The sequence below is a fragment of the Pithys albifrons genome, chromosome 6, assembly GCF_047495875.1.
Source record: "Pithys albifrons albifrons isolate INPA30051 chromosome 6, PitAlb_v1, whole genome shotgun sequence".
Classification (NCBI taxonomy): domain Eukaryota; kingdom Metazoa; phylum Chordata; class Aves; order Passeriformes; family Thamnophilidae; genus Pithys; species Pithys albifrons.
In genome coordinates this window covers 30,445,852-30,471,328 of record NC_092463.1, presented here as the reverse complement: position 1 = coordinate 30,471,328, position 25,477 = coordinate 30,445,852, and the positions used below count along the sequence as shown (strand labels likewise).

Here is a 25,477-nt window from a genome sequence, read left to right as displayed (position 1 = left end):
CTGTCCTCTGCAGACGTGTCTAAGGAGACAATATGAAAGGAGAAATAGATGCTTAATTTTCCAGTAACTGTTTAGAATTAGGGGCTAAAACTGCCTACAGAACTTTACTACCTGATGAATATATTCCACAATATTATAAAGTTATCTCAGATCCAGCCCCTAAAAATTTCACCTAATTGAATTGTTTTAAGTTCATCATTCTCTGAAGCTACTGAAAGTTACTGTGCTGCTGAGCTCTAATGAACAGAAGAGCAGCTGACAGGGTGTGTCAGACTTTCTCTATGAAGTTGTTCCAACTAAATAGTTACTAGAGATTGTTTTAACTTGGACAAATGGGTAGGCTCCTCCCTGATTCAAGGCCAACAAAACTTTGCAGTTTATATTCTCTCAGCCTCCCCACCCTTCATATGTTGTTTTTTCCTTCTTGTTAGGATATACATAATCAGAGTACAAAACCCAAGTTACGTAAAAATCTTAATGCAAACAGACCAGAGGAGAAACAATGGCTGCTGTAAATGCAGAGCAGTTGTTCACTGTAGTACACATACATGACTACAGTGGGACCATGAGCTTGTTTTTATTGCTACAGTCTGAAATGTTCAGGTATTATAACAGTGAAGGAAGACTGGAGAGAATGGGTTCATTAATTAATGGCCTCCCTACTGTGTTTTACAGGTGTGTCTTTTGACTTAATTGGTATCTGAACTCCTGTGGCAGCAGTTTGGATAAACTGAGGGATACAGGCAAAACACAAAATCAAAAATCAAGCATCAGTTCTGATCTGTTCTTTTTCCATTTAACTTGCTTTAAAAGGATTATTTACAGATTCAAGTCCCAAGCAGATTTTAGAGATCAGGACTGCATTATTTATCTTTTTCTTTGTCAAGGCAACAATAAAACCTACCTAATGATAGAGAATCTTGATGTAGTATTCTAATTGGCTTAGCAATTCCTTTATTAAGTACTTCTTATGTGCTCCTCTTCACTGGAAATTATTTGACAGTACAGCCTTTAAAGGTCAGATGTATGGTGAAAACTTACAGGATTCGACTCAAACAGTTTGGAGCACTATAAAAGGATAAGATGTTGATTTGATGTTTATCTACTAAAGAGTCTGTAATACAGCAAGTACTAGTCAGGGTGAAAGAGAACTTCTGATTTTCTTCACAAGATGCTATTACTTCTAAGAGAAAAGCTAAAAAGCAATTGACATAAATGCTTTCTGAAATTCAACGGCTAAGGAACAATCCGGATGTCTTCTCCCCAGTATGACTCAAGTTCAACAATCCATAATGTATTGAGTCATACTACACTTGAGCACCATGAAAACTAAGAAAACTGTTCAAAATGAATCCTACTTCAAAGCAAATCATAGTGGTTTTAATTGTTATGGTATTACAAGAATAGTTTCCACCAAAGCTACCAATTAGAGGATAATCACACAGGTCTTATGTGCATGGTTGCTGTGCTTCAAGGAAGAGCTACCATGCAAATTTGTTAAGTACAGCCTTATTTCTAGCTCTGCACTTTTATCACAAACAAGATAGCAACAAGCCCTGCCAAAAGCCTCACTTGGACAAAGAATGAACAAACTGTTTCCAAAGACACCACAACATTCAAACATTAAAACCTGGCATTAAACTTGATGCAAGCATCTGCTGTCTTCTGGCCAAAACATGGCACTGTACTCACTGAAGTAAGGTACAGCCAGCTCTTGAGGAATACAAACCTACCCACCACAAGTAATTACAAATGGACAAAGCTCTACAGAGCCCCCATCCTTTTCTGTATGTGGAGGGAGGAAAGGGAGCCTTCAACCCAACTACTTTGTGTAAGCCTTCACAGTGCTTTTTGCATACCTCCATAAAAATATGCTACCAAGTCCAACTAATAACAACCTCATCAGGCTTCCTTTATGATGAATGGGGCAACAAACAGCTCCCAGTGTACAACTTCCTATGTACAGCTTTGCAATCAACTTGTTTCATGCATAAAAATTTACCGGATCAACACAAGCTTTGTATTTATAAATATTAAATGTATTCGTTTTAACTACTGCAAATTTACATCTCACTAAATAAACAGATGTGATGACTCAATTTCCCATCAAATTTTTGATAGTTTTGTTTTGCTCACATTTTTTCCTTTCTTATTTCTCCAAGATAATCTCATTTGAGATTTTAGAAATCTTTGCAAGGAGTTCACATGATCTTGAGGTGGAGAGAAATGCAATTCCAAAAGATCAAGTCTGAATAAAACTGAATGCAACATAAGTAACAGATGTTATCTGAATTGATGCACCATTTAAAAAAAACCTGAAAGTGATCACAGAGTCAGAGAATTGTTTCGGTTGGAAAATACCTGAGGTCATAAAGTCCAACCTTTGACCAAAACACCATCGTGGCAACTAGACCATAGCACTGAGCACCCTATCCAATTGTTTCTGAAACACCCCCAGGGATGGTGACCTCCCTGGGCAGCCCATTCCAATGTTTATCAACCCATTCTGTGAAAAAAATTACTCCTGATGTTCAGTCTGAAGCTCCCCTGGCACAGCTGGAGGCTATCTCCTCTTGTCCTCTCACTAGTTGCCTGGGAGAAGAGGCTGACCCCCACTTTGTTATAACCTCCTTTCAGATAGTTGTAGAGAGTAGTAAGGTCACTCCTGGAGCTCCTCTTTTCCAGGCAATTCCAGCACCCTCACTTACTCCTCATGGGACTCACTCTCTAGAGCCTTCACCAGCTTTGTTGCGCTATTGCGGACACTCTCTAGCACCTTCCTGTCTTGTAGTGAAGGGCCCAGAACTGGAAGCAGGTTTCAGAGTGTTGGCCTCACCAGTGCTAATAGAGGAACAATCACTTCCCTGGACCTGCTGGGCATATTATTCTTGATATAAGCCAGGATGCCATTGGCTTTTTCGGCTACCTGGGCACACTGCTGGCTCATGTTTAGTCCAGTGTCAACCAGCACCCCTGGATTCTTTTCTGCTGCACAACTCTCCAGCCACTCTTCCCCCAGCCTGTAGCGGGGCATGAGGTTGTTGTAACCCAAGTGCAGGACCTGGCACTTGGCCCACTGATCCAGCCTGTCCAGGTCCCACTGCAGAGCCTTCCTACACTCCTGTAAATAAGTACTGCCGCCCAGCTTAGGGCTGTGTGTGTGAACTTACTGAGGATTCACCTGATCTCCTCATCCAGATCATAAAGATATACTGAGCCCTAGAAAACACCACTAAGGCACAATGAACTGTTAAGTTTTATCATCTGCTATGACTTTATTCTCAAGAAAAAACAACAAAACCAAAAAAGAGTTAAACAACAGACACACAACTGCACACCTTCAGCTTGAATTCAGAAACTACTTCCTACATGTAAATTAGATCATGTAATGTATTGGGAGAATGCACAAGAGCACACACATTCTTTCTCCAGCTTAAGAAGAAAAAAAAATAACAAACCAAAAACCACACTATTCTTAGACTAAATGCTTTCAAATGCATAATTCTGTAGCTTTGCTGTAACAAGATGTCCTCCTACACAAGATTCTTGTGAGAAAGGACTGGTTACATTAAGTTGGACAACTCAGTCAGGAGAAATCAGAGCACCAAGACATATTAAGGGTATTATTCTGGATACAATCAATAAATGCAGCCTACCTTCCAATCCAGTTCACCTCTCTCCCTTTTCTACTTCAATAAATACAAGATCAATACTGAAGTACAGAAGTTTAATCCACCTTCCACTCAAAAGGCACCATTTTTGTTTTTCAAAGACCCTTAACATGACTTCAGATTTTTTAAATTCCTTTTATAAAATGGAATTTGGCATTTATTACAATTAAGAGCAAGTGATATTTGGCCTTCTAAAACTCCTTATAGGAACCACACAGTTAAAATATCAGAAATACCTAGCAAAGACATAGCATGTTCTGACAAGAAAGGAAAAGATGTCTGGTTAAGAACTGTATTCAGTATCACAATCATTTATTAGAAATAAATGAAGGCAATCATATTCTGACTGTTTAATATGAGTACTGCACACAAAACAAGCATCATGGCAAATTCACTGAGCTGTGATGCCCCAGACAGGCACACCTATAATTTAAGCATATCAAAAAGTACCCAGAAGTATAATGGGGGGGAAAAAATTGTAGCTTATTCATAAAAAAATAGTAATATTATTGATGTTTTTTTCTTCTGTGTTGAAATCACTTAAAAATAACCTATGTAATACTGTATTTAAAAAAATACATATATATATATATATCTACAAGTAAACTCAAGTGTTCTCTTAGAGTATCTTGTTATCTTAAAGGTAAAACCAGTCACCTTAAATGCCATTCCTGTCACACTTCCACAGCTTCTTCCCAAACAGCAAACTATATAACTTTTCATAGCTAGCTATAGCAATGACCTGCCAGCCTCACTATTAAAAAAAGGTTCTCCCCATAGCATCATCACTGTACTTTATTTTTTACAAACTGTAATGCTAGTCATAATGGCCTCATATGAATAAAAGTCAACTGAAGTTGTTCATGTTTCTCATGGACAGACATTCTAGAGCACATACTTGCACCAGAGCAGCTGCATGAACAACAGTAAAAAATTTCAGCGAGCACCTGGAAGGCAGTAAGAGGCATCAGTACATGGAAGTCCAGGAATAAACACACAGAAGTAGCCATTAGACTGGAACTTAATGACATGGATATGGAAACCACAGAATGTTACATCAATTGAACTCCACCCACACTAGCAAAGTGTATGACTTGATTTGGTCAAGAATGCAAAATTTGCACAATACCTGTATAAATTTTATCCCTGAGGAACGTGAACCAAAAGCAGCCAATGACTCCACACAATGAGAAGGTTTTAGGGATCAGTAGGCAACTGAAGAAAGACTCCAACGTATCTTTAGACATTAAAAAAGTTAATAAAGAAGGAGTAGTATATCTATTTTCTACATTTTCTTCATTGTATTGTTCTCTCAATTGAATTCTGGAATACTTTGTCCATTGCAAATTTTATCAGGTATTTTCAGAAAAAAATGCTAAAGTGTTAGGCAGGAAATCAGTGATGGCAGCCACACGTTTTACACCAGTGGTTACCATTCAAGGAATTCATCCAAGATACAGGAATACTTAACATTGTCTTCTGAGGAACAGAAAATGAGCGTTTATGTTAAAGCCAGCATCTGCGGCAGGCAGCTATTCCATTAAGTAAAGGTGCCAGAAGTATTTACTCTGGCTGAACATGCCAGTCTATGCCTAGGTGCCAGTTTGGGTGCATGGAGGTAGGGAAAGCAGCACAACGGCCTGCAGCTGTCTTCAAGCTGCTGTCCAGGTTGCAGAAGACTGGACCACCATTCAGTATGCATGTTCTTCTGGGCTGATTGAATCTCTCATGTCAACCATGTCCAGTTTTGCATAAATAATTAATTATTAGTGAAAAATCTGACTTCTAAGTGGGTCAGACTGAAAGTGAGTACCATGAACACTGAAGTATCATTCTCAATCCTCAACACAGCATTTAATCAAAGGGAAAATACTACCACCACCCTCTATCCCTACCCCACAAAATACTGAGTAATACATCAAAAAGCCCTATGGGTAGACAAATACAGCATTGTCCAGGAAAGTAGGTGGAAAATGAAATTTACTTTGCTTTCTCATGTCCTGAAAAGGACACATGAGAATTCCCTGCACTATAAGTTCCTGAAAATTGGATGTTTTCTTCAACAAGAAAATACAGAAAAGAAACTGGGGAGATTGCCACCTCATTAGAATAGCAAAACAAGAACGCATTAGGAGAAAACTGAATTCCTTTGTTAACAAGTCCCTTCTCACTGCTTTCCACTTTTCAGTTCAGCCACCATGCTAAAAACTCAAATTGCACTTAACCTGTCCTTAAACTCATCATGAAATTATGGCCAATTTCTGGCAGCCACACCAAGTGACCTTTAAAAGAGCAACAGATGTAGGTCCTTCCTGAGTAACATTCTATTCCACGAACAGCCAGTATGGGAGGAACAACAAATTCATAACTGGAAAAACAACTTCATGGACTCTACAGCCAAAAAAATCAAGAGTGCAAAAGCTCATGTTGGAGGTGTAACTGAGCTGTGTGGTTAGATATCAGCTGCAAGTGCACAAATGAGGATATCCATAGAACTATTTAAGCTCATAAACGTAGTCTCATCTCTCTGTAGAAACTGAAGTAAAAAACCCCAAAAAAAACCAAAACCCAAAAAAATGAACCCAAAAGTTTTATTGTGGTAAATGCAAATAGCTTTTTAAGTTATTGACTGCTTATCTTTTGAAAAACTCTGTGATATAGTCAACCAGTTTAACTTTTAAGAAAGGTAAAAAACACAAAATGCTCTCCCTCTGCATGTGCATATTATTTTTTGCGTATTACTTCTTTTTTTCTTTGCATTTCCTTTTGGATTTTCTACCATGATTCATGATCAATTGTACTTCTGCATAAAAGCTGTCCAAAAAACCCCTGAACTAACAATATGGTAATTTAACTCAGAGAAGGCAAAGAAAGAACACTATAAAAGTCACACCACAGAGGGGAAAAGTTTCGGTCCCTGTTTTAAAGAATTTAGCTTTACACTCTAATCCCAAGCGTTTCAGCAGAAGAACTAGAAAGATGGGTGCAGTCTAGTTAGGAGTTCTATGACACACAAGAATTCAGGTTCTAAAGGAACCATGTGGTTGACTCAGTTTACTACAAGTGCAACAGATATCTAATCCTGAAAGGTCAAATGCCACATCCATGTGTACAAACTGGAACACTTTCAATGCACTACGATATTAGAAACCTTTTTAAATAAGTTACTTTAAAAATGTAATGCTAGACTGCCAAAGGTAATAACACACACAGAACTTTGCACAATCAAGTAGGCCAATGGGCTGCATTTCTGAAGTGACCTTTTAAGCATTTTGTACTTAATTCAGAATTCTAAATAAGGCTAAGAACTATTTTAAACAATTATGTTTCAATTACGTAAGACAATGGTGAAAAAATTAAAATTTAGATCTGATCCAGTAACTATCAGTAGATCTGCTAGTGTGGAGGAGGTGATAAATACCCACTTTCAGCTTTGAATTTCTTGTCTTTTCTCTGTGTTAAGTCTTCTACATTAAAAAAAAATCCCAGTTTTCATTTTCTCTGTTCCGCCTACAGCCACCCCACCTCTGTTTCCCATCTGTGTACTCCTTTCTTGCTGTTCTTCAAGTAAATAACTCCTTGAAGATTTGTCTTGGCTCTGGTTGCACATTTAACTTGGCCAGCCCCACCACTGCAGCAGGTTAGAAGGCTGCAGGTAACCCAGCTGCTTGGTTTCCACCATTCTGTCAAGCAGTCTTGCTACAGCTTTCTTATGTTAATCGTCTCCAGTTTCAGATTACAGGCTTTAGAAGCGTTAATGAATATTTCTTTCTAACCAATCCCGTATTTAATAACGTAAAAGACAAATATCCAGTACATACTTCAAATACTAATTTTAAAGAAGAATCTCCTTTATTCTCCCATCTTGCTCTGCTCAATATTTGATTCTTGTAATGGTTCATTATCCCACCTCTGAGGCTTAAGGGCATTCTCCCTGGTCAACGTCTCTATCCATGCTTACAAAATTGCAAATAAACAACAATTATAAAAGAAAGTATTTTCAATTCGGTACCAAAAGGAAAACACTTAACTCTGACTATAACAAGTCATGCAATTTTTCAGTTACAAACTGAGCAGTAAATAAAAGTCACAAAATCACAATGGCTGAGGTTTCATTTTCCATACCATACGTTGAATGAAACTGCAACCGGGCAAGATACTTTATATTCACAAATATTTATATCTCTTAAGGAGTCAGTTCCTATGTTTATTCTTTCAACCGATAAAATTCAGTTCTAAAGAGTAAATTATCAAACTCCTTTTAGCAAAGGACAAATTGAATTAGTCTAAAGAAACTATGAACACAGAGATATTCAAGTCAGTATGTTTACCTAATACATAGCAAACTTGGGCAAAATGGGACAAGAGTCAAAAGCTGAGAAAAGTATTTCCACTAAAGATGTTGCAATGCTTGGCATTAAAGTATGCGTTGCTTGAAATACAAACACAAATCTGGAGCTAGCCACAAGTGTTGTTTGCTTCATTCTACTGAATCACATCAAAAAAGGTAGGTCACCAAGCATATTCTGTTATCCCAAAACAGAGTCGACTGTGGACTGCTTGCAGCCTGGCTAAACTGCCACATTCACATTAACTTACCCTTACTAAAGGGAAACTTTTTCTTAATTTGTATCATATCCTCATGCTGAAACCAAAACCATTACTAGTTCACAGTCATGAGCAATAGCAAAAGATCAATTTATCCTTGTCACAATTTCTTTTAAACACAGTGGGACAAACAGTTGCTCCCTAGTGCTTGGTTTTGTGCCTTTGACAATTCCCAACTAAATAACTAATTTCACTTAACCCTATTGAATTCCATAAGCTTTCTGGTCAGACTGTTTGGAATTCTAATACTGTCATCAAACACAGCTAGGCAGTCCTCTCCCTCATCACTTTGTTGCCTTCTGGAATTACCAATCATACCGTACTTTCCATAATATAAACTATAAATATATATAAAATAACTGGTCTCAGATCCCTGAAAACCCCCACTAACAGTGAGCCACATGTGAGGGTTCTTGCAACACCTGTCTGCAGCTTTTCAGTGCCTGCCACACAGTAATTTTATTTAGATCCCAAATGCTTCTCCTTATCATCAGCAACAAATTCTGCTCAAGTCAGGACATCTGCTGTTTCTTCTTTACTCGTAACATGTTATCCTGTTGCAAAAAAACAATAGATGTGTTCAAGACCATTCAATGACTTAAAAACCATGATGGCTACTCCACATCAATATGGGGTGAGGGAGCTGAAGGAGGGCTAAGTTTTCCAGAATGGCAACTAAAAAAAAAAAAAAACAAAACATAAAAATATATATACACACACACACCACCTATTCATGAGAATAAGCAGAGTGTCATGCACTTCTCTCTAGTAGCCAGTGATGATCCCTCCTAAGTCTGCACCCTTTCCAAGCCTTTCTCTGAACCAAGTCCTTAAAACTTATGTTCACGTGGAAATAGAGGCTTTTTGGACTACCCTCCAGCTTGTGTGTGATATGTTTTCTGAGGAGCCATTCCCTTCAGTTGGTTCCTGTTACTGTACGGGGCTAGGGGTTGGACCCAATGATCCCTGTAACTCCCTATCAACTCAAGATAGTCTAAGATCCTATGATCCTATAATGACAAGCAGAACACTCAGCTGAAAATGAAAAGTCTTCTGTTTTGTCTCACTGACCTCAATATACATGTGCATATCCTCAGCAGCTTGTATTTTAACATCACCAGTTACATATATGCCTAAAAATAACATTTCAATGAATAACTGTAACATTTTGTGGCAGGTGCGTGATGTCATTTAACAGTAGTGGAGTCACTGTGGCTTTTTTCCTATAATTTGAAAATTTTAACACACTTTAAAAAAATAAAGCTTGAAAGAGTCCATGAAACATTTTCACTTAGTCCAAAAATAATTGCAGTCTTCTGAAATTCATAGAGCACCTCTTCCTCTGACCACTTAACTGTATTTCCAGCAAGATGCACACAGTCAAAGGAAGCAACAGATAAGCCTAAAAATTTAAGTGACTAAATCATCATAATATACTGAAGGTATTCACACATGCTCGGCTGGCAGACATTGAAACACAGCACAAAACATTGCTTTTTATGCCATTTTAATGTCCTGAAAAAGTTCATCCTTCTAAGAAATATCTTAATTTCAATAAGGAAAGTCTGTTACCAAATACTCTATTTGTTCATACTCTGCAGCTATGCTGTGAGAGAGTACCTAAGTCTTTTTAAACAATGAAACCACCTGTTCAATTTATTATACTGTATAAATATTAATAGCCTTGAGCATGTGGTTCCTCAAGATGAAAGGTATAAGTGCTATAATTCTCTGATTACATTATCAAGACTCGAATCACCCAGTTCCTTGTAGCTAATGATACAACATCTCATCAGTTAATCAAAGATAAGCCTAAACAGATAACTGGATGCCCAAGTCATTAATCTTACCTGACAGGCAGATGTACGTTAAATATTCGCCCTGACCCCCAGTAGCCAGGAAAGGAATTTTTTTTTTTGTTCTTCTTTTCACTTGAACAGCTCCCAGCATCCTTTCATCATGAGGGGCAAAAATTTCTTTGCTGATTGCAGATTTGGCATTCATTGTAGATCACAGGTATATCAGACTGCTGTTCTCTAAAATAAAATCATAGGTATAAAAAAAAATTAGAAATTCTTAAGCATGTGAAAGTCCAGTTAACTTACATGGGCACTAAAAGCCCTGAGCTTCAAAATAAAGTTTTTAATGATTCAAAGAATTTAGAAGATATTTTCATATTCTTAGAGGCAGAATTTTCAAATTCTTTAAGCATCTTCACTGAAGTTGTTCTCAGTGATTCTTAAGTTTACCTCAACTAGCTTAGCTTATTTTGAGCAGAAGCCATTCACACTAACACTTCACTATGTTGCAAAATCTTCTCAGAGAAACACTCTGGAACTTCATACAACACAAAATTTATTAATTCCCCCTTTGATAACTGGAGAGAAACTCAGATCTATGTACCCCAGAGAGAAGGAAAGCACAGCAAGGGCATAGGAAAAGAGCACTGTCATTGTGCTGGCAGGTAAGTAGCGTTCACAGAAGATACAGAAAGCTGCAGCCTTGGTAAGACTGTTCCTTCAGAAGCACTGCTCTTGGTGCCAGTACGTGCTTGTACAACTCTTGAACCTCTTGCCGCTTTAGCTGCTCATCCCCTCAGCAACTCTGTAATTACCAACTGGGCACCTGCACAGGAAACTGTGTCAGAGAAATCATCGGGGTTAACGCACACAAAGCCACACCTCTAATTTTTTGCCAAGTTATTTTGACCCAGGTCAGTTCCTCAATGTGTTTCATAAAGAAACAGCACAGTCAAGTTAGGAGAGATGAGCTGTTTGGGGCAAAAAAAATTATTGTAGAGAACAGGGAGGGAGAAGGAGGGAAGCTGCTTATTCACGTGTGTCCCGCAAGACAGAGATCGATCTGACCACAACATACAGAGGAGCCTCACTAAAGGAGAGAGAACTCAGAGGGGATATTAACAGGTTCTTTGTGTAAACAGCACCATAGTTGTAACTTCAATTAGTTTTGCACTGAAATCTTATAATATGTACACAGGCCACACTCATGAAAACTGCAGAATGCCACCTTTAATTGTTCAAATATAATGACACTCCAACACACAAATATTAAATTTCACATTTCTGTATTATTAAGACTTCCAAGTCAAGAGGTCTTTTTGACATCCTTAGTATGAGCAAGATTATCTTCAGGTCTGAAGTACCAAAGCCAGTAATTCTGGGATCATTTGATATTTGCCACAATTTTAAATAAATGTAAATAAATTACATCAAATTAGATTATGAAACCAAGAGAGTCATGGATTCACTATTTTTAGTGTGCATACTACCAGCAAAGTAATTGTCTTAACACTTTCAATCTCAACATTTTGTTGACACTATTTATGACATTCCCTTTTTTTTTTTTTTTAAAAATGGGATTAGGAAGTGGCAGGGAAAGCTGTATTATTGGATGTGTGAGACAGAACAACTTCACCCAAACCAAATTCACCACCTACTAATTCTGAGATGCAAACAGAATCCTTTGCCAAAATAATCTGTAACAGTATACCTCAGTTAATCAACACAAAGGTTTTCGAATTCTGACACATCTTAGCATTAGGTTATTTTATGTGCATCTTTAGAGAAATCAATTGCATTTAAAAATTGGCCCCATTAAAAGAAAAATCCAGAGCAATTTCAAAGGAAGAAAAGAATGAGCAGCTCCTGACCAGACAATTCCTGACATATAAGTTATTGATCTGGTAACATCAAATATATCAAGTAAAAGCAGAATCAAAAGAATAAATTCACTTTGTAGTTACTTAGAAAGGGTAGTTTCCATGTTCATTATACCACACTTCTATCCTCTTCCACGTTACAGAAATATCTGCAGGATATCTCATACAAGTATGTAAACTGTTGGCACATTGAAACTAGTTTTTGGTTTGAATTTTTTAATTCAAGGCCACTGTAAATGGCCATGGATTTAAACACACAGATCTCCTCCTGACTGGGATAATGACAATTGTTGCAAAAATACCTTCAATCAAAGACCCTCACATGCCTAAAGAATTTTCCATATATAGATTTTTTTGGGAAAACACAAAAATGCTGTCAGGTAAAAATATACTGAAGTGACGTGCAACTGAAAAAGGGCTCTCCAGATTGCAAGGATCTGATGCTGTTAATTCTGAGTTGCTGAATAGATGTTTTCAGACATTTTCTTACTGTTCATGGACTGCAAGATAAAGTGTGACTCCAGAGTCAGCCTGCACTGATGTAAAGGCTTTCCGGATTAAGAAAGGATGCAAGTTTTCCTTACCTAGAGTATCAGAAAACATTGGTTTGTAACTTCCAAACTTAAATATTGTACTTTTAGATTCACTTCAAGGATATTAAAAGCAATAGGTCTTTACTGCATTTGATAAGACTCTGCTGAACAACAGGCGAGCCAAACAAACAAGAGGTACTATCCAAATCCAGTTTCATAGATTTTTCAAATAATTTTATTTGTGCACTGCAACTTACAGCATGAAACTAGAATGACAGACAAATATGTAATAAGAAAAATAAATGCATAACTTAGGAGATTTTTTTAACATACCTCTCTCTGTATACACTCATCTCTATCTCTTAATGTAAGTGCTTTTATGTATTATCAACATGCAAATAAAACTTTATTTAAAGTCTAGCTCAACACGATATCAAAGAAATTCAAATTCCTACTTCAGTACAGACACAGAAGTAACAATGGGGAGCAATCAAATATTGCAGCTTATTGCTGCATGCTGTGATTGGCTTTGTGATTAAACAGGTTTTATATACATCTACCAAAAGCTGTACACAGACAGACACAGTAGATACCAAACATTGTATCTGGACCTCCAACTAAAGTACGCACTCACTGCCTCAGAGGTTGTGATCCTTCTGTTCTGTACTTGGATTTACAGCAGCTTCAGATGCCATATTCAAGTAACGCAGTGTGTACTTGACACAACTCCCAAATCTAATGCGAAAACTCACACTAACACAAACCAGGGAAGACTGATAATTTCAAGAAGAAAACAACTAACTGTGCCTATGTACAAACAGACATCTGAGACTGAGCTGTCAACATTGTTTGGATAAAGTAATTTTTCATAGGTCAAAAAATTAGCAGCTGAATTTAAATAAACAACCTCCTCCCTATTTACTTATGGATATATGCAAAGACCATTGCTTAAATAAGTAAATAATTCCAATGTTCCTCTTTTTCTCAAGTGAACATAACACAGTCAGTTTTACTTAAAAAAAAAGGCAGACTTGCTTAAAGAACATTAATGTCTCAATTTTTCACGTTCTCCAACAAAAACCTTTTTGTCATAAAAAAACTTGCTGCCTATACATGCACAACTTGATGTAGTATGCACATACTTCTTTACACAGTAATGTTTTTTTCCTGGCACACGTTCCAGGGCAAATTCAAACTACCAGTAGTTTCCACTCATGGCCCATATGAACGGATGCATTGGAACAACTTTTCCCTCCATACTCAGATACAAAATGCCTTAAAGAAGAAACTTTATTGGAGGGCTTCTGAGCACTCTGAGACAATGTTTGCAACATTTACCCCTTAGACGCAATGGGGATTTAAAGGTTTCGGTAAATTTAGGAGTCCATAAAGAGAGACCACACTTCCTACCTGGCGTGTTTTGTTCAACATTTTTAATTCTGCTCAAATTATTATAACAATGCCTTTGGCTGAATAAGGAGGATCCCATTTTGCTCCTATGATTTTTCACTCCAACCATCACAGCATTATGGAACAGGACGTCAGCATTTACACTGTGCCCCTAGCACACAACAGAAACACTGAGAGGGAAGATTCCTGTGTGGATTTGAAAAAGTGCCTGCAATGCGCTGCTCATTTACATCTTCTCACATCTTTCTCTACTACAGTTCTCTGTTATATTTCTACCACTAAAAACTCCTCCTGTGAACCGCTGAATGTTCCTCTGGAAGCGTGTGAGGGGACATCAATTAAAGGCAATTTCTTAAAAAGAATATGAAATAAAACCAAGTAAATTAAACCGAATCCTTCATGGATTCCCACATGTTCAATAACAAAAAAAACACCCAAAATTGGACTGTTTTCTCATCAGCTGGAATCTCAGACTGTTTTCAGGCAGAGAGCCAGCAAGTGGCTAACTTATCTTCACATACACATATTTCATAGGACTCTGTGCAAATAGGTGGAAAAAAGAAGATTTACAGCATCTTTGTTGAGGGATAGGTATACAAAAGGAACTGGGGAAAATAATCCCCAGCATGCACAATTTAAACAGGAGTAAGTTAGAAAGGAGAAATGAAATACGAAGCAAGAGAAGGAAGGGCATGTAATGTTTTCCAAAAAAGGACAAAATGTTCAGTATGTTAAACCTAGCTGTTTTCAAGGATCTTTAGTTTAATCACAAACAGGGATGGGCTCAAAGGACAAGCTAACCACTGAAATGCTGCCTGCAGTGTGAAATCAAATGAGCAACCAAATATTGTTGGATGAAATTGTAACCCTAGCAAGCACTCAAATCTGCTTTTAATAAAGCCTCTATCCTGAAAGAGGCTTTAGGAAATCATTGCAAGACACCATTGCCAAAAAGCATAGCTTTTGCTATTGTGATAGTTTTCTGGTATTTACTTGCTGGAAGTGTTTAAACTTTTAATCATTACTGGTCATCAAAACTCTATTTGCTACCACCTCAGACAAACAGCCAGTACAACTCTGGAAAAAGCACAAAATCATTTAAAAACCAAGTCAATTGAATTTTTTTATTACATCCTGCTTAAGGTTCATGGCTTTTAAAAGGATGCACTTAAAAAATTCTTCAGAATTATTTGTAGGCAGTCACATTGCAAATTATTTTTCCAAATAAACTTTCAGCTATAACTGATTCATTTTAATCATATATTAATTCTAAAATAACAAAATTACAAAATTGTAACTGTATTTGTAGCAATTTAAAATAGAAAGCAGAAATGTGTTTTTACTTATATGAGTAATTACAAAGTAAACTGCCCAATCAAGCTGAACTGGACACTGGCAGACTTCAGAGAGCAGTGGCTCCTAAATCCAAAACTTGAATTCATGTAGGGAAATTACTTTTTCCTTTCTTTTAAGCAGAGCCTACAGAGGGTTTTTTTTGTAGTCCACCTAATCCAAGATCAACACTTGGCAGAATTTACCATAAATTACCAATACAAGCCTTCTTAACTCTGTCTTTAAAAGCCTAAAAAGGTTATGGGAATTTAGCAGCATTGTTTACTGAACCTTAGAAGCAGCCTGGTTTGAATGATCTCTAAATCTCCCAAAAAGTCCTAGAACAAGCAGAAAGAACAGGAAAGAATATACCGGATACCATTCTGTGTGGCCTGAGAACACGTGATGTTTTTTATACAATGAAAAACAGAAGAGAGAAATGCACAGTAATAATATCTTACAGTCAGGCAGAAGCAGTGCCTAAATATTTATTGATGTTTCACACATTTCTGCAACTGAGGCAGGCAGCCTGAAGCCTTGAGCAATTCCTATATAACCTTTCATTCCACAGGAAGGTGATTTGAATTCTGTGCAAGTTGCGTAGAGCTATGGATCTAAAGAGATAAAGAGCTTTGAACAGAATATGTATTTATAAAGAAGCAATTAAAAAGGGATAAAGAAAAGGAGGGCATCTCTGAGTTTATATCATCCATAACACAATTCTTTGAAAAAACAAGTTCACCTAGAAGTTTTGTATCTCTTCCTCCATCACCCCCCAAAAAAACCAAGCATCTTACAATGACAGATTATCTGGGACATCACAGAAATCACACGAGCGGGTAAACAAGAACCAGCCCCACTTTCATGCAGCAGACTGAGCTGCTGTTTTCACTCCTGCACTCTCTTTTGCTGAGTGTGAGATCTACATACAGCATCATGGTAACCAGTATCCTTACTTTCTCAAGCCAGATGGCAGCAAAAGCAGAAGATGCAATATCACTTGATTCTTTTGAGACTGTGCCTCCAAACTGTACAGAAAATTAAGTAGGAGGTGGACAAGAAGGTACCAGAGACATTTTGATGGATGGGCTACTGTATATTTCAGGTCATTAAGCTTTTTATTTTTCTGAAAATAAAACAGCAATTCCAGATCTAGCAGCTAATGTCCTAGTAAACAGTATCACGGATCCTAGTTCACAAAAGGATATAATTCTGAAGTGAACCTAGAGCCCTGCAATCTGGGAAAGTCCAAGTCAAACACAAGACATATCATTTCTGTACTGCGATTCTGTATTTGAATGGCTGCAGACTGTTTGTAGATTACTTTAAACAGGCTTGCAAGAAAACAATTAGATATTCAAGAACTGCAGCAAATTAAAATTAATTGCTGCTTATGTTCTCATAGCATTCTGGAGCAAAACTATACTCACAAAAAATTAATAAAATAATAATCAAAGAATCAGTGTACACTGATTTTTTAAGTATTTTCTTAAATGCCAAAAGCAGCAGCATTCCCTAAATGTGCTTTCCCTTGGACCTGGTATGGATAGCCAGGGATGTTTCTGAGAGTTGCCCCAGGGAGGGAAAAGCACCTCAGCAGAAGGTAGAACATCCCTGCCCAAGTCTTTCTGAATGAAAAGCAACAGCTGAGGACCCACCCAAAGAGGTTCTCATTGTAAAAGTCCCAAAATCTGAAAGTCTTTATTATTTGAAAATATATGATTTTGAAAATAAAGATGGACAACAAAACATTAAGCAGCACCACCCAAGCAACAGAACTGTTTACCAGAAGTCCATCAAGAACTACTGGGTAAGATTGCTGCTGGAGTCATTCTTTTGTAATGGGAATATTTTGAATCTCACAGAGATTCACTTAGGAACTGCCAGATGTTATAACAAAGCCCCAGAGAGACCAGACTTGCATCTGTGGAAAGTTGTATTTATTACCTCAGAACACTGGGACATTTATATGGGTAAGAACAGCTACTTCTGCATAGCAACACTAAAAATCATAGTCTTAAAGAGTCAGCTTAATTCATATGACATTTTAGATGTGGTTAGATTTTATGACCAGTTATTATATCCACCCTTAGGCTTCCATTTGCAGGAGGAACTATTACAGTTTCTTCTGCCATTCCTAATGGATTTCTTCCTCCAAATATCTCACCTCTCCAGACTGTTGGCCTAGATATTTTTTGAAATGCAGTCCTCAAATCCAGGCTCACAGCTTCATTTACGGCACCAGAGTTACCAGAAAGACCTACTTTGTCTCTAAGCAAGTTCCACAGGTAAGTAGTCACAGCACCAAGCCTGTCAGAGTTCAAGGAGGATGTGGACAATGCTCTTAAATCACATGGTTTAGCTTTAGGTAGTCCTGAGAAGACTGAGGAGTTGGGCTCTGTGACCCTTATGGGTCCCTTCCAACTCAAGATATTCTATGACCTTAGAGTGAACAGTCCCTCCTATACCACTGCCATACATAGTCAGCAAAAACCAAGAGCCTCAGTTCAATACCTACCATGCTCTTCAATCTTTTGGGGGGCGGGGCGGGAAGGACATCTGACATCTGAATAACTAATTATTCCAACTTAACAGAGGGTTTTTGTACTTACTACTTTAAGACTATTTCTCCTAATGTAGAATAATTTTAAATTCCAATGCTGTCTTTTAACACTTGCAGTTCTGTAGATTGACATCCACCAAAAGTCAAGATGTACATTCTGTGTGCCATCACTTCAGACAGTTCAAATTTTTTGTGACCTAACACACCCTCCTTTCACTCCTCCAGTTAAAACTAGAAAGATACCAACTCCTTAGACTACATTTCTACAATCATTTTAATGTTCCTAGATCTTATGCAACTTCCATGTGAACTTAATTTCCTTAGTTCATTCATGACTAATGTCACATGAGATAGTATCAGAGGCATCATAAAAGCTGACATTCTGCCAGTTCCAATTTATTCATATGGTCTAAAACAAATGAACTGGTTTGAAATTGTGTTTGAGTTCTCTGTTCCATTGTTTGAACAATATTTTGGCAAAGAAAAATCACTAAAAAAAAAAAAAAAAGAAAGAATATTGGTGAGAAGGAGCAGTCCATATTCCACAGGGAAAGAAGAACTAGTTTCAAGGGCTGCAGTTTGGAACACACAAAATTTTTTTCAGGAGTTTGTGTTGTTTCACAATTATGATCACCTCAGGCATTTGTACTGGCAGAAATTATTGATTTCCCTTTGTGATTTTCTTCCCTATGGCAGCGTAAGTGCTTCTGTGGTAGTGCAGTGAACTAGACAAGAGAATTAATCCAGTTTTAATCCAGTTTAAAAAAAATATGCTTAGTTTTGGTTTCACTCAGATCAGCTCCCTGGTGGGGCGCTCCACAGCTGTGTGTCAGCATATGGGAAGGAAGAGCAAGGGGTAAAATTAGGGCTGCCATAGGCACAAGTAGTGTTAGTATACAAGGACTGTGAAATTGCAGTTTGAAGACAGAACCTGACATGTCAGGCACTTTCAGCAAATATTGAAATCAGACGACTCAAGACATGGCATGGAGCTAATCTAGACAAAATTTTTCAAAATTAAAACTTGCAACAAAGAACTAAACTGAGTAAAAAGTGTTCATTCATATAGGCCTTCCCCTTGGTAAGAACAAATTTGTCTCAAGATAGTAGAAAATTTCTTTGTATACTGACTCCATCGTTTGTTGGGTTAAACAGGGGGGTAGCAAAAGGGCAGGTTGGAAGTCAGGCTCTGTGACATTGCAACCAGAACCTGTTGCACATAGGAATATACACCATTATGATGCATTCCTATTACTGCAGGATTAGCTCACATAACTGTAACATGCCAAGTCATGTCAGCTGCTCTGGCGAGACATCTCACAGAAACCTGCTTTGACCTTATTCAGTACTGGTAATTCAAAAACCACATTAAATAAACTCAAAATTTAGTTTACACATTGCCAGAGAAACAGGTTATTCCTACAATATTAGCTGAAGGTGTTTTAAAAACCACAAAACTGTTTCAAGGAACAGCTAGCACATAGCATCCTTGTCACCTACTTTCTCCAACTACCATACTTCGATATGCTCTGAAATCATGTTTAAAAATCCTCACACTTCCATTTCCATTCCTCCCCATGTAACTGGTATTGGTACAAATTGCAAATTTCTGTACATTACAGTCATCCACTAAATGAAATATCCCCAAAGAGAAAGAGGAACAAAGTCAGGTCTCTCAATTTAAATGTTTTCAGTTTTCCAAACTGAAACCTTCAACATCCACATGAAGGAAAAAAAAAGTAAACTCTATCATTATGTTCCTTTATATTACTTTAATGCTGGGGAAGAGTACAAAAGCATACTAATACATTTGGATAAGACAATAATACACAACATCAAGAAATTAAAGCATTTCATTTCATCTATCCAAGGTAAATCAACTTTCTCTGGTAAGTATAATTTTTTTTTAATCACTCCAAATGCCTGAGCAGAATAACTTACTAGCATAGTGCTTTTAAGAATGAAATATAAGTGGTTCTGGGGATATGAAAATCTCTAAGAGCAGACACACCTCTATAAAGTATTACACCAATGCTTTTCTTGAGGGAAAATAAGAACTATGTAAAAGTAAACCATCTCTTGGCAGCATCCTGATATTTTGCAGCAGTTAACTAAATAAAATTTTCTTTCTGGCAAATAACACAAGTTGAACACATTTCTGACATGCTTCATACTTCCAAGAAATCCCCTAACAGTTAAAAGCATCACCCACTTCAAAATGGGTGAGTTCCATAAAGCTTCCAAAATTGCTGAGAGTTCTGCAAACTTAAGAAACTACACACATGCACACATACACACATACATACACACACACACACACACACACACACACACACACACACACACACACAAATCTCCTCCAGTGTTTTATTCAAGGGATGTTATCATCTCAGGAATTATTAAAATGCTATCCATGTCTTCCAGCCCCCACTGTGTTTGATTGCTTAGCTCTGCTCTCCTGATAGAATCCAGGAAAAAACCCCAAACAACTCCAAACAGACCTTATATGTTTGGAGTTTTGGGACATTTTGTCCCTTTGTTTTTTTTTTTGGTTTTTTTTTTTTTCTTGTTTGTTTTTTTCTTTTTTCCTGAAAGTAATAACTTCTTTAGTCTCACAGAGATCTGAGAAAGCCTGGAAGGAAAGCTACTGGCTTTCTCATCTCCTTTGATACTTTCATAGTAATTTACAATCAATGACCAGTAATAGAAGTATTCTATTTTAACAGCTGGAAAATTTCCATCAAACATGGATATGGTGGGGAGAAATCTTGTCAAGTGACAGGCTGTTGGGAACAAGGCAGCCTTCTTTCAAAGTTTTTTAAAAATACTAAAACAACAAACCAAAACCACAACCAAAGCCACTTCCCCCTCTGCACTCCTTTCATGGAGCAAGTAGCAACTTCTGAAGAATATGAAAGCTTTCATCAGGTTTATGAATTTAAACAAACTAAAAAGTTTTAGATTAACATCTCTTACAGATCAGCATGATGTTAATCGATATATGGGATATCTGTAACAACACACAAAAAACACAATACAGAGTTACGAGAAGGTGGGCCAAGAAATGACATCTAAGTTTGTGATCTATCCCAGGAGCAGGGGCAGGACAGGACAATATAACACAGAAGCCCTGTACCATTTATTTCATACCTGTAGAAGTGATTCTATGCTTCTTGCACACGGAACTTACATTTCACATGTCAAAGTAGGAAGGCTGTTTAAAAAAAACCCAAAAACTTACAACATACATCTTTCATTACACAAACCCCAGAAGACACCAGCTCAGTCAATATATCAGATATCATTCCAATCAATCTTAATCAGAACTGTACTGTGAATAATTTACATTGTCTCCAAACAGTGGGCACAGCTATGGACCCTGAAATAACATCATCTCTAAAGATATCTTCACAGGCTTACACAAAGAAAATTGTAGCAATAAATGCACATGAATTTTAGAAATATAAATTTTCAAATTGAGTAATAATTTCAGTTTTGCCCTATCAAAATGCTAAGTATAATAACTGACAACATCCACAGCAATGAATCTTCCACAACAATTCTGTGCCAAAATTAACTTAATGTATCCCACATCTAGTTCTGAGTTGTCAACACTGATATTACAAACAAAATGACATCTCCAACCTTCAAATTGTTTACTAACAGAAACCATAGAAAAATACAAAAATGTATTTCACATACCCACATCCCTAGATAAAATGGTATTCAACTGAAAGAACAAGCACAAACCCCATACAGAATTATGATTTTTATTCCACAAATCCTTTCTGCACGAACAACAGCATCTCTAAGACATCTGAATACAACGTAAGGGAAAACAAATGACAGCCACACATCCTTGGTTGTGGTGTGCAGCCCAGAAAAAGACTTAATGTAGATACAGGCATGTTTATCTCAAATGTAACATTCTCTTTGCAGTGTAAACAGCCTCATGAATATTCTCCACCTCTGCAAAACCAAATCACAGCTAGGCAACAGTAGCAACCCATACAGTTGCTCAAAGACAGAAATACACAGTTACAGGTAGGAATACGGTTTGACAAGGAAATAAATCTAGTCCTGTCCTCAGCCAAAAGAAGCTTCCCAGCAGTAGCTTATGCCAGTTTAACAGTGGGATGTTCCTAAGTAAACATGTCAACATCCTTCATCTCCCAGTATTTTGCTGATTCATTAGAATGCTCATCGTATACTAAAATTTGCAGCTGCACATAATTAGTATCAATGCAATGAGACTGATGTGAGGAACATGCACTACTTTGGCAGTAATCTAGAAGAGTTCACTGTGTTAATTCATTCTTGAAACCTTAACCTCATCTCTGCACATTCCTTTAGAAACAAGCCCAAAAATTACATTCTTAAACTTCACTGTTTTTGAATCCTAAATTCATGTCTCAGAGACATATGTGTCCTGTTACAATGATCCTATAGACTCTTTTCCACAGCTTTGATCTTTTGCTTTCTTTACTCAACAGGACCCGTAAACTCTACTAACCCTAACACCATGCTTTATTCAAAACTATTAAATCACTTTGCCTTTCTAGTAGTCTAACAATGAACATAAGCAGTTAAAAGCAACTAGGTCCATTCAGTAATTAACTGCTTACATATTGCATCCAGAAAACTTTACAAATATATTCTACGTTAAAGCAAGCAATCTCTTTGCTATAGGCTTTCCTTTCATATATTTCACAGACATAAAAGAACACAAAGCACAAAATTCATAAAAGGATCAGTAGCATTATCTCCAGACTCATAACTCTGTAAAACCACCTACCTGTAAAATCCGCTATATTAAAAGGAAAGGTTTCATTTAGTAACATGAATGATGCAAATCAAACTTCACTTGACCCTTTACTGTACATTTCATACAGTCAGTCTCTAAATATGACTTCAGAATCTGAAACTTGTTCATTCATTAGAATAAATCACTGTAATGATTTACTTCAAGCGTTCAGTTCATAGTGGCTAACAAGATTACCAAAGAAGCTTGAGAATTTACACAGGTGGCTTAAATTCACAATAGACATTTACAACTTTCACCACCTAAGGATATGTTGCATGTTTATGGTATATAAGGACTTCTTATAACAAACAAAGTACTTTGAGAAAATGACATCAAGGCTTAGTTCTGTGCCTAGCTGATCCACATTTAACACAGCACTTTGTCAACAATAAGGGTATAACAAAGAAAAAGCTCACCATATCTGCCTTAAAAGACTAGCTACCTAGATAGCAACCATGAGCACGGTTACAAGGAAGAAAAGACAAAGGTGAAACAAATGTATGTTTGTCAAAACAAGATGGGTACAGTCAAGAACCTTGAGAACAATCCCAGCTTCCAGGGAAGAAGAGAAGGGAGGCAGAGAAGATCTGTTGAAATACCAGTAAAAAGCAAATACAATAGCTCCCAGTGCAAGAGGCCCTTGATTTAGATGCATTTGGCAGGTGACAGCTATGAACTATTTTGCCACAAGGGATGAAAAAAAAGAAGAAAGAAACTGAGTGTAAGTTATGAGGGAAAAGCTAAGGTACTTCACACCTTATTTGCCTCTGTTTTCAACAGTAAGACAGGTTGTCCTCAAGACAACTGGCCTCTGAAACTGGTACGCAGGGACAGGGAGCCGAATACCCAACCTGTAATCCAGGAGGAAACAGTAAGAGACCTGCTGAGCCACTTGGATCCTCACAAGTCTATGGGCCAGATGGGATCCATCCTAGGGTGATGAGGGAGCTATTGGAAGAGCTTGCCAAGCTGCTCTCCATCATTTACCAACAGTCCTGGCCCACTGGGGAGGTCCCAGATGATTGGAAGTTGGAGAATGTCACACCAATCCACAAGAACAGCTGTAAGGAGGACCCAGGCAACTACAGGCCTGTCAGCCTGGCAAGGTTATGGAGCAGTTCATCCTGAGTGCAATCACATAGGCTGGAGAGGTGGGCTGATGCCAACAGGATGAGGTTCAACAAGGCCAAGTGCAGTATCCTGCACTTTGCCCACAACAACCCCCTGCAGCATTACTGTTACTCAGTGACTTCAAAGTGAAAAAGTAAACTCATTGTTTCAAGGCTATTGACTTAAAATGGATTCTACTCCAAAATGTCTCTCTTGGACAAGTAAAAGGACATGTGCTCACTTCCTTGCTTTTCATCCAGGTACAAGAATATTTAACTCACTTTTAATTCTCCTTCAGCCTGACCCCTAGGATGAGAATATGTGAAAAGGTACAATTCTCCTATTATTCATGCTTGGAGCCAGGAAAAGAAGGCTTCTCCTAAGGGATGCGAGGAAAACACACCAACCACAAAAGATCCAAACCCAAGCAGGAAAGAGGGACACTTCATTCTTCTCTGGAAATTGATAGGAAATAGGGTTGTGGAAGAAGACAGCACCATCCCTGACGAGCTTTCAGATATCCAACAGGATGTCTGCAGAAAAGCTGCTCCTTCTCCAACAATGAACTGAACTTACAAAATGACAAATCCTGATTTTCAGAGCCTATGATTTTCTTCTATTTATTTTTTTAAAAATAGGCAGTGTCTAAACAAGACAAAGCTATTGCTTCAGGAGCTGAATTGCTTGCTTCTTTTACTGCAGAAACACGGGTGCTAGTGGAGGCCAAGCCTTCACTCAGAAGTACTGAAGGTGCTCCACAAAGGTCATACTACAGAGTAAGGCCAAGATGTGGTGAAATCCAGGATTTGGCTTTACCAAGGCTGGACTACAACTATGCCAGGGGCTGGATAGACAAGGGGATGACAAAGAAAGATGTGGGAAGAAGGTTAATGACACACGTTTGTGCCCTAGTGGCTTTGCCAAGGACAAAAATAATTTCTTCATGCTTCTGAAGTCTTAGGATAAGCCTCCTTCCTCAATTTCTGTGCAGCTGTCTCTAAGACATATAAATGTAAATAAAAGAAACTTTGAAATTTGAAACACACACACAAAATCAGACCCTAAGGAGGAAACAAGACCATGGGAGGTCCTATGACTAATAGCTGGATTACAGGATCCCACTGCTTAATGAGATTGTCAGAGAATCTCAAAGTGGGAAAATATGCAAGAGACATGGAGAATGGGGCCACTGACCACCATGGTAACACAAGATCTCAGGAAGCACATGGGATCCGGCGCTGAGGTACAAAACAAATTAGATTATTTTAAGTGACTGAGACTGGATCAATTTCCATATAAATTAAATTTAGGGAATTGCATAAAGTGTCAAAAAGGAAAGCTCAAGTGCAAGGTGATTGTGCTAACATAACTACACACATTTCTGCCAACAGAAGTTCCTACTTTAAGAACTAGAGTACCAAGTCTAGAGAATACAGATGCAATATCCCTGTTAGACAGTATTAAAAACCCTACAACTCCTATGAAATCTAGAAAGAATGAACTGAAGCATTCATTCACTTCAATTTCTTCTTGTAAATAAATTATAATAGCTAAATAAACTAATATTTCATAAATAAAACCTTTAAAAAAGCAAGTGCAGAAGAGAACAGTTTCATTCTCAACAACTGTTTTCCATCTTCTAGTGTCATATTACTTTTGGAAACTTTTCAAGTAGTTTACACTTAAAACCTGATTTTCTTTGAAACATTTCTGTACTACTTTTTGCTGGTCACTTAAGAGTTTTTCCCTCAGTGATGGTATTTACCC

General features: G+C 37.6%; 1 protein-coding gene across 4 annotated transcripts in view; it reads right to left on the bottom strand.

Moving 5' to 3' along the window:
• The window catches only part of STXBP6 (syntaxin binding protein 6), a 103,846-nt gene that overhangs the window by 55,197 nt on the left and 23,172 nt on the right, over positions 1-25,477 (bottom strand). For 3 of the 4 annotated variants that reach the window (XM_071559437.1, XM_071559439.1, XM_071559438.1), the window contains one exon: positions 10,130-10,315. In XM_071559437.1, the coding sequence (XP_071415538.1) occupies positions 10,130-10,283 (154 nt within the window). In that variant the 5' untranslated portion in view covers positions 10,284-10,315. Of the gene's footprint in view, positions 1-10,129; positions 10,316-10,682; positions 10,736-25,477 lie in introns of those variants that run through there. The other variant, XM_071559440.1, reaches the window with a different exon arrangement.